General features: G+C 43.4%; 1 protein-coding gene across 1 annotated transcript in view; it reads left to right on the top strand.

The window, feature by feature from the left end:
* Window positions 1-10,601, top strand: part of MAP2K5 (mitogen-activated protein kinase kinase 5) — a gene marked incomplete at its 5' end in the record, with an annotated part of 80,992 nt that overhangs the window by 38,039 nt on the left and 32,352 nt on the right. Inside the window, 2 exons of the mRNA XM_009875436.1 lie at window positions 7,529-7,555; window positions 7,867-7,899. Coding sequence (XP_009873738.1) covers window positions 7,529-7,555; window positions 7,867-7,899 — 60 coding nt within the window. The remainder of the gene's footprint in view (window positions 1-7,528; window positions 7,556-7,866; window positions 7,900-10,601) is intronic.

Genomic DNA, 10,601 nt, shown 5'->3' with positions numbered 1-10,601 from the left:
GCAGGAAAAGATTTTGCAAATGTGTTTGTGAGGGGTTTTTTCATTGTTTTTATTTTATTTCTGATACCAAAGCTGGGCTGGGGGTTTGGGTTTGGGTTTTTGATGTTGGGGGTTTTTTTTTCAAGATTTTGGTCTTTTACTTTCATCAGCAAATTCTCCCCTCGCTGTGATTTCTGCAAGTAAGATTTAATTATAGGTCAAAAAGCTACTACGCAAGCGCTTCCATTTAAAACAGATTAATTTATTTGCTGTGCCTTAGTTTGCTAAATAATTGTGTGGTTTCAAATGAAGTTGCTGCTTGCTGATCCCTGTATTAACATGTTCTAAGATTCTTTTTGTTATACGTAATCCATACTATTGACCAAATCTGGCCTGGTTTCATTTAAACGTAAGCAGGTTGTCAAGGAAAAAAATATTTAGTTTAACTTGGCATGTAAAGTAGCCATTTTACTGTTGTTTTTTCAATTGACAGAAGCATCCTTTAAGCATTCATTTATTTTGTGAGAATAAATTGAGGGTTGGTTACAGCATGTTTCCTGGTAAGAACGAAATGTTTTTCTTCCACATATATCATTACATCTCACCATTTAAAAGACATTAAACACTGCTCAAATGCTAATGCCAAAACAGTGAATTAAATTATTGTATAATATCTTAAATATGATAGATTTGTGCAAATATTTTTGCTTTTATAATGCATTCCAGAAATCACTGACAGTATTTTAAGTCATCTGCTATTATTTTAAACTCTTACCAATTTGTTAACATGGGCTTCACTACATTTATCATTTGTGAGATAATGCGCTTCAGACATATTTTGCTTTATTGTTTTTTCTCCTTAGCCAGAAACAAGCTTGAACTTAAATTTGACTTGCGGTAAAATTTTAATTACGGTTTTTCCAGACCTGTTTTCTTTTTTGAAAATGGGGAGATTTTTAGGGGAGGGGGGAAATCTGTTAGGGATCCGAAGTATAAAGAAAATTTTATATCTTTTTGTAATTTTAATCTTTCCATCTGTTTTTTTTTTGAAATAATGTAAAGTTGGTGTTTGAACGGTTTGGCCAGGCTTGGAAGTGTAGATAGGTAGTAAACCCTGGGTTTAGAATATGTTTCAATATGTTTTAAGAGTTTTAAGCTTACGATCTTGAAAGACTGTTGGGTATTGTTTTGCATTCTGCCGCTAACGATGGCAGGCGGCTGGAGGGAGCGGGTCTCAGGCCGTGCCTCCTTCCGTGCTCGTTCCTCTCCTGGGACCTGCTCGCCCTGACACCAGCTTCCAACCTGCGAGAAGTTCCCTTCGGTGGGAAAATCACCGACCGCAGGTCTTCACCCACAGGTGCATCTTTGTGGTCAGGGTGTAAGTTTGTATTCTCCGGTTGGTTACGACCCTTGTATTGAGTTAAAAAAACAAACCAGCTTTTTGTTGCTCTATACTGTTGTGTTCTTGCCCTCCCAGCACAGGACGGGCGATTGTGGACACGTTCTCCCCGACAGCATCCAAGACCAGGTTGGATGGGGCTTGGGGCAACCTGGTCTGGTGGGAGGTGGCCCTGCCCATGGCAGGGGTTTGGAACCGGGTGGTCCTGGAAGTCCCTTCCAACCCAAACCATCTGACGATTGTCTCTCCTGCATGAGTTGGTGCTTCTGTGGAACAGGAGATGTTCCTGTAGTGCTCGGAAGGAGATGTCCCTCCCGCTCTAACTCCCGCAGTGGATGCCATTGAATGATTTGTGTCCATGGGAACTTAAACCTGGGAGATGGGCTCTCCCTAGGATAAAGGCTAGCGGTGGGATTGATCGTGTGGGTGGTTTAGGTGGCCATTTGCAAACTGTCAGCAAATATTGGATTTACTGAAAATTGACATCTTCTGTGCTCTAAGCAGGCTCTCTTTGGCCAGGGCGAGGAGGACACACGGTTTCTCCCAAGTCACCCAGGAAATGGAGAAGAGCGGAGACGAGGCTGCAGCAGCTTCCTGCTCCGTTTTCCCTGTTTCCTTACCAACACAGTGAGAGCTCAGAAATTAATTGTGGCTCTCAGCCTATTTGAGGAGCGAGAGTACCTGCTCCTCACAGGTCTGGGAGGTTGTGAGGGACTTGTGGAGATGGTCATAGCAGTCCCAACGTTTGCTCCTCCCTAAGTTCATGGAGTGGCAATGCCAGAGGCTGAGAGCTGTGTTTCCAGCGTGCCTGGTAGGAGCACACGGCACACGTGGCCATCGTGCTCTCCTCTGTCATCTGTAGTGATCACAATTGATTTTCCAGCTCCTCGGAGAAAGCTCAGGATTTTTCTGGATGGGTTCCAGTGACAGGCTTTAGCAGTTGACATTTTTTACCGTGTTCTTTTCAAGCTAGAAGGGACTCGTGGTGGTGAGCTTCTCAGGAGGGACAGTCCTGATGGATGTGCTGCTGCTGCTCTTCAGCGCTTCTGATGGTGGAGACTCTCCTGTTTCCCGAGGTGGTTCCTGTGCTTTTAGGATTAGCAAAGTTCTCCTCACTGCAGGGTATGGTGGTAGTTGTGTGCGTAGTGAACGTGGAGAGGACATGGAGGAGGGTTGGTGGTTATGTCATCCTTGCTCTGTCTTTAGTCTGAAACCCCCAGTTCTTTCGCCCTCTCCTTTCTAGATTTCTGGCAGATCCTGTGAGGTTTTTTTTCAACTTTCTCTGGTCAGCTCACAGCTCTCGGGGGTGCACAGGCTTGGACACGTGCTGCACAGACTAAAGATAACCTGGTGTGTCTTCAGACTGTGCTCCTCCCTGCACGTCCTGCTGTCGTGTTTGTCCCTTTGGGGTTTTGGGGTGGGTTTTTTGGTAACATCAAGATTCCTGCTCAGTCGTGATGAGTTTTCGTCTCCTTAGTATCCTCTGGGTCCTTCTGGTGTTCCTCACCGGTACCACGGTGGTCATGTCACTAAACTTGATAAACGTGCGTGACATGAAGCAAGAACTGCTTAGAACTAAGGTCCTTTCCTTTATTTCGTTTCGGGCTGAACACCCTCTATTCTACTTACTGCACGTTTTTGTGATGCTTGAAACAAGGTCCTGAGCAGCGGTTTGCTAAATTTACTCTTTCCTAAGACTTCTTGTCCCACATTCTGCTGACTGAGGAATGTGATATCCCGAGCATCCTCATCCTACTCCAGTGTAGTAGTTATTGTTGGTGTCTCACACTCCCTCCACAATTTGAGCAGCTGTTCGTGCCCACTTTGTTGAATTGTGTTGCTAGACCCTGGTAAACAGATTTCTCTGAGAAGTGGCTGCAGTTCAATGGTGGATGAAATAATCTCTTTCTATAAATTTGTTTGTAGACCTCTGGGAAAAGCAACCTAATATAATTGTAAGAAAATATTTAATATTAAGGTTGTTGTGAATTGTCGAGGGTTTTTGTTTGTTTTGAATTTATTTTTATTCAGTTTTGGTCCTCTGTTGTGTGACAGTGATTGAGTTTGACATTTGCAAACCCCACAGATTGGAGTGGGCAGAGGGTGTTCAGAATATCAGGAACAAATTATGAGGGGTCAGTTGTACTGGTCTGTTGCTTTGACTTCTTCCAGAAGTATAACCAATTTCAATTTTGCCAGAATTTGTAAAATACATCTGAAAATCATGCTTTCATTCCAGAGGAAGAGTAAAAACCATAGTGGTGAAGACCTCATGGAAATTACGTGTCCTTTTTCCATTTATATCAGGGCAGAGACAAAGCAAGTTGGTGATTTGTCAGTAGGAAACGACATTTGTGGTTTCTGCTGTTCAGTAAAACTTAACTCTCATTTGTAGAGATTAAAAACAAGTTGTGTGTGCTTTTAAAATCCACGGTTTCCTGGATTAGGAAAATAAATGTCCTGTTGTGAAGCCTCCCGTAAAAATTTTAACTGTATGATTTGTTGGTATAGGTATTTTTCTATTAAAAAAAAAATCACTAGCTTGAAAAGCAGTATATATGTAAAGAGAAAATTTGTTAACTGATATGGGAAGATCTAACCCTGGGTCACCTGCAAATCTCTCAAACAAGAGCTCGAGGGCAAGTCCTAATTCCAGAGAGTAAAAGCGAAAATTAAAGCTACAGCTAGTGACTCCTCCAAGTTACCCAGGGTAGATTCATTTGAGTTTCACTGATTGTGCTTGTGAATATAATGTGAAAGGGACAGTAGAGGTCTTCTGAGCCACTTCCCGTCCAAAGTATCTCCATGGAGACAGAAATATAACCTGATGGTCTGTCAAAAGTTGCTTTTCATATCCAGAGGCATTCATTAAATAGTAGATGAAGCAGGAGCCAAACTTTTGCATTTTTAACCAACCTAAAAAAAAAGAAAAAAAAGCCATTTGGAGAATGTGCTTTATGGAGTGGTTTATCTAGATCCCGGTGGTATTTCATGTCCTGAGAAACAGACTGTTAATGCGATAGATTTATTTATCATTTGCACTGCTTCTTCACATTATAAACTGTGACGTGCAGTAAGTAAAACCACAGAAAATACAATACAGGTTCCGAAATAAAAACCAGCTGATCTGATTCTGCAAATTCGCACAATGATTGAGGTTGGAAGGAACCTCAGAGATCATCTAGTTCCAACCCCACGCCAACAAAAAGCTTACAAAACCTTCTTTACCAGCTGGGCCTTGCAGCGATGAGCAGCTCCGGGGCTCGCGCAGCTTCTTCTGCGTGGCCGAGGGAGCGAGCTGCTGGTGAAAGGTTCAAGTGACTTGCCCATAATGAGAATGAGGTTTTAACGGGCACGTCAATGTGTTCCGTGATGCTCTTAAAACACGTGCGGCGCCTTTTTTTGTCTTCCTCTTGAGCGAGGTTTTCGGTTGTGTCGCCGGTACCATAGAACAACTGGAAAATCTTCGCGGAAACTGTAAAACCACGACGGGGACAGTTCCTGATCCCCCAGTTTTTGAGCATCAAGCTGCAGCCATGATGCGGGGATCCCTCAAGATGAACCTGCCCTCCCCAACATCTTCTCTCCCCGTAGTGCGCAGAAACCAGACAGGCAGGGGAGAGGAAAAAAGGAGCGTGGGGAACAGCAAGATAAAACATCGTACGTTGAGTACTTTTAAAACCGTTCTTAATGCGCTATAAAACTGGCTGCTTCGCTTTCCTCATGAACTGTGGGCAGAAGAAGCACCGACTGTAAAGTTGTCCTCGGTTAGGCTTAGTTTATAGTTGCAGAGGCTGCCCAATAATGTTGTCTCGGAAAAGGTAAACAACATAGTTTTAACAGTGAAAAATATGCCTAATATAAGTACAGCTCCGTTCGCTGCCGTTCAGAACTTGAAAAATAGGACTGGAACGTTGCATTTGCCGGTGGAGTTACCAGAGGAGCCCGGTGCAGCCTTATGAGCAATATATCTGAGCCGGAGAAAATAGGTAATACATCTAACCGGGGAGTCTCTGTGGCATTCGCGTAGAGGCAAGCACAGTAGCTTTATTTAATTGAGAAAATGAATCAATTACAATGATGTTGCATCATCAAATGCAATGGAAACAGCAGATATGTCATTACGTCGGGTAACAGTGTTAAAAAGTAATTGAGTGTCTTAAGCATTTTGAATCAATTCCAGGTACTGGCACAGCTACCTTAATGCAAAATTTATGAAGATGATCTCAAAATAATATGTCGCCATCAAAATTGGGTAATAAAACCTGGTAACGATGTGTGTGTGAGCGAGCACACGTCTCTCCCTCTCACACGAGCCGGGCCTGCCGCTCCGGCGGAGAGTCACGATGTCACGGGAGGAATTCTGTAATGCTTCAATTTGCGTGGCTTTAGTTTTCATTAGAAGCACCGAGCGCTAATATTAGAAATAATATTTTAAATCTTGTTCTGAAATTGGGTGTAATCGTAGCTGTGTTGAGGCTACACTATGTGACCCCACCTCTATTCTTTTTCATGACAAGACCTATTTTCCCGGGAAGGAAATGTGACTGATGCTCTGTTTGGATGAAAAACTGAATTGCCTGTTCATGTGCACTAATCTAAAGGAGCTCGAAATCATCCCTGTTGAATCAGCTGAGTCGATTTTGTCATTTAGCATCTGGGAGCGAAGTATGAAAAAAAGACTTTTTATACCCGCAGAATATTTTGCTTGTTAGCAATAGTGCAAACCAGCACATTTATTCTGTGGAATCATAATAGATCAACATTGAGCGTTAAAAGTGTGGTGGGCTCCTTCTGTCTATTATTTTCTTGGAAAAAATAGGATTGTACACAGAAACTTTAAGCATATAGTTGTGGGTCAGTAATAGAATAGCAGAAGACTTCCCGTGCATAGTCCCAGCTCTTTATTTGGTGCTGATTTTCAGCCTCCTGTATATTGCATTTTACTACCTGTAAAGTATTACTGGAAGATCCTGCCTCTGGCTGGGTATTGGGGGTGACGCTTCCAAAGCTGATGGCAGCCCTGCAACATTCATCATCGTGGCACCATCCAGCAGAGAATATTAAATGTGAGGGGCGAGCCAAATAAACTGTGTTGGAGCAGAAGACGACGTTCTCGCCGAGGTCTGCGTTCCGTTTGCCTTGCGATTACGCTGGGTTGTGAGCAACTTCGTGCCTCGCCAAGGAAAAAGAGGTCGTTAATTATCCGCGCTCGTTAGAAATGGTGTGCATGTGCAAATTAGCAGGATACCAACCTCCCTAAATCCGGGCAGATGTTCTGCACAAAGTACCTGCCCTGCACCTTGTCTTTAGTGGTTTGTGGGGTAATTCTGCCTTTGTTTGGTTTTGTAATCGAACGGTGCGTTGCCAGTACGAGTCAGAATATTTCGTAGCTCTCCGTAGGCAATTGTATGGTCTGTTACTGCAAACTATTAATTGATTTCCCAACCAAATTGATGTTAAGAAATAAGAAGGGCTCCAAGACGAGTGATAACGAGTCTTTCATTTGCCGTTTAAAACGACACGAAGTTCATCAAACTTTGCAGCCTCACAGATGGCAATGCTCTACTTCTAGTCAAAGTGAAACTGGGTTGGAATGTGTGAGAAACTTGGGTAAAAGTGGAGTATTAAAGGCTTTCCTGAGCAGCGGTAGATACTTCAAGCACATAATTAAAGTTTTCTTCACAAAAAAGGGATTGTGAGCAGAGGCTGGCAGTAATCCAAAATTCTAATTTCTGACTATGATTTAATTTCAATTTTAAATAAATCGGTTTTTAATTTAAAAAGAGTGAGCTTCATAACATTAGCAATGATTGCAACATTAAGCCCAGTGTTCACAATCTAGCAATATAAAACATTATTTATATCTGAATCGTAAACAGCCTTTTGAAATGGATTATGGTTTTTCTTCCTATTCTAATACAACCTGGAGGGTACTAAAAAGTGTTGTGTGAAATTAACATTCTGCTGACTTTCGCCTATAAATGAGAAGCGAGCTATTAACATTTGTGTATTTTCATTATGTAAATTGTGTTAACACATGCCCACAAATTGCCACCAGCGATGCAATAATTTTCTCTCAGTGATCATAATGTGTCCAAGTGAGTCATTTTGATTATGACATGCTAATTACATATTGCCTTTTTTCAGATTCAGAAAAACCAGGGATCTTTAATGGTAAGCTTTATGAGTTCAGAAAAAAATTCACTTTTCTTTTTCCTGATGGCTGCTTCCTCTGCATGCTTGAATGCCTTGTTTTAAACTTAGCAAATTGCATTTTGAAGAAAATGCAAACCTTTAACTGCCTGTATTAGATTAGGTACCATTAGAAATAATAGAACATCCTGAGCATCAATGTTTTTATAAGAGTTTGCTGCTGTTGATTAATCTTGCTATATTTTATTGCATTAATGATTTTTTCTTTCCACTCCACTGTAAAGATATTGCATATAGGCTAATACTTTTTCCCTCTTTTCTTTCCATTGCAGCCTCTCCAGTTATTGCAGTGCATTGTTGATGAGGTGAGTCGTCGTCTTATGTGCTTTCACTCCTAAAGTCATTCCTAATGGAGTGGAAAGCTTATATTTTGTTTCCTAATGAAGCACAATGCCCGACATCCTCGGAGCACAAGTTGCCTCGTGCAGCTCGGAGCTCTCGAACTCAAGCTGGCCTTGTCCCACTTTATGCTGTTTTTCTGCTCCTGATACTGAGTCTTTGAAAGACTCGATTGTCTCCAAGGTTGGTCCTTTTAGCTGTGTGGGCCCTGAAACCTCACCGTCATCGTGTGAGTGGAACCTCTGCGTTGGCCGAATGAGTCAGAACGGAGATGTTCGGGTGGCGGCACGTGGCGTAGCGGGTGTGGTTAACGCAGTTCAGGTAGAAAAAAGGGTGTTTCCACGCAGGGAGAGAACCAAAGTGTGAGCAGGAAAGCTTCTGGATGTTGTCTGATCGTTTCTGTTCGATCAGAAGGACAAAATACAAAGCCAAGATGTGGGAGATCCACAGCAGAGAGAATTCTGGTCACACTTCTCAGCTGAGACGCTTCTTTGCAGCTTCCGTCTCCCCTCCCAAACGGAGGTGTGACCAGGGTCACAACTCCTGACGGTAAGGCGATAGCTGAGGGCTGACTGCTGGCGCTTCTGCCTTGTGTTTGAGAGACCAAAAAGCAATAACTCTTTGAAGATTTGCCTCAGCCTGTCGCAGAATGTTGGATCAGGCTCACTTGGTGTTGACTTGTCTGTTCAGACCGTTCAGCTACTTCCAGCCTGTCCCATGTAACGCGTTGCTGTAGCTGGGTGTAAGCTCAGAGCTGGTGGGATGCCCAAGCACTCTCTCTCGGTTGTATCTCCAACTGTAACTGGTATTTGTGTGAACTGCTAAACCCACTGCTCTTTTGTCTGTTTGTTAGAGAATGACTTACTGACTTAGCTGAACCCTTTCAAACTGGCATTTGGGCCTTGAGGGATGCAGTTAAATTCAAGTGAACGAGTATCCTTTGCATAAAGGAAGGTTCTCCCAGTCCTCCAGCAACGCTGACTCTTTTACCTGGCTCTTCATAGTGGTCTGGTTGTTTGAGAGGTTTTTAGGCAATTCTGCTTCTTTCATCTTTTTCATCCATTGTTGTTCCTGTTACGTACATCTTTGGTCGAGGCATGGAAATTCCAAAGCAGCGAGGCTGTACATACCAGCAGCAAAAGGCCATCTCTATCCTAAAGAAATTGAATTAAAGGTTCTCATATTTATACTTGTGTTTTGGTCTCCTTACCAAAACTTTAACCGAGGAACTTTATGCAGACTGTAAACACGTGAGCGTCAAGCTGGCTTTAACGTTAGAGTTTTGGCATTTGCTTGTTTTAATGTGTTTTCCATTCTGCGATGTGCCACGGAGCCTTCGGTTCTCCTGAGGGGGTGGTTTGGAGCACACTGGACTCGTGGCCACGTTAAGACTTCAGGTTACAGAGCAGAGCTCAGCTGAAAGTTAAGTGCAACTCGCCTTGTTTTGCAACGTTCTCAGTGTCTAAATGGAAGTTGCATCCCATAACATTCAGAGCCCGGGGGCAAGAGGAGGATGGATTGGCTCTGTCGCGTTGTTTGCTCGCTACGTGTGTGTTGTTAGGGGGTCATTTAATAAGATCTATAGCGCTGAGGTAGCGGCTGCCACACCTGGAAGTGCGAATTCTTGGTATCACGATGATGTCTTGGAGGACATTTATGTTAAGGGTTATTCTGTTCGAAGTGATGGGTGACGTTGGCTTTAACAGATCCCCCAGCCCTGTGCTGTGTACAGAGACCTCGAAGCAAAATGTGGTTAACTTGTGACTGGTGTTTTTTCCTCCTGACTTTGTCTTCTGTAAGATGTGCCTCTTGGGGAGTAACAGAGGGACCTGCTTGTTTGTCTGACACACACTCTTCTTTCTGCGCAAGGAGCTTTTGAGAGGGAAGGTCTCTGTGCTCTCTGGTACTGTACAGCTGTTGTTGCTACCAGGAGTATTAAAGATTAGAAATGTTTAGTGTTGTAAGACTGATGATTTTGCGTCAAATTTTCCCCTCGGCTGTACGGAGGTCCTAAAACTCCCAGGAGGTAGGAGCAGAGCCTCTCTCCTGCAACTGCTCTCTACAGCCTGGCCCCCAAGGAACCCCCAGATCCTGGTGCAGAATTGCCCCCCTACCCTAATGACGATCAGAACAGCAAGGAGTAACTATCTGTAGCTCGCCTCTTCCTCCAGACAGATCGGGCACAGCAGTGCTGCCGTAACGGCGTGGCTTCGCATGAGCCGTGGCCTTGTAGGGTACGGGAAGGACAGATCTGCAAGGGTGGGATTGAGCTGCCTCAAGGATCTTCGGTTCCTGTGTACCCTCGTGCCATAGTAATAATTTGCTGATGTTGTTGCAGTTGAAAACTTCAGGTCCTTTCTCCTCAAGTCCCTCAATATATTTTTTTTGTGTGACAGAGAATGGTTTGGGCTTGCGGATCCTAAAAATGCAATTGAAGAACACTCTGGAAAAGAGCATTTCTTGAAATTGGGTCTTTGCTGGTAGTGTGCTTACCCCAGTGTTTCCCCTGGAGCCAACTAAGAACTCAAGAGCCTGCTAGAGGAAGAACCTAGAAGTTTTTACAAGTGTTGAGAGGGAAGTATTGGTAGTGCTTTGATTCTTTTTAGTAGTTGCTTATTATATGGGCAGTCACTGGGTTTTTGTTAGAACTCTTCCATGTTCCACCAAA

The sequence above is a fragment of the Apaloderma vittatum genome, unplaced genomic scaffold (assembly GCF_000703405.1).
Source record: "Apaloderma vittatum isolate BGI_N311 unplaced genomic scaffold, ASM70340v1 scaffold3578, whole genome shotgun sequence".
NCBI classification, from domain to species: domain Eukaryota; kingdom Metazoa; phylum Chordata; class Aves; order Trogoniformes; family Trogonidae; genus Apaloderma; species Apaloderma vittatum.
This window is presented reverse-complemented; position numbering and strand designations above follow the sequence as displayed.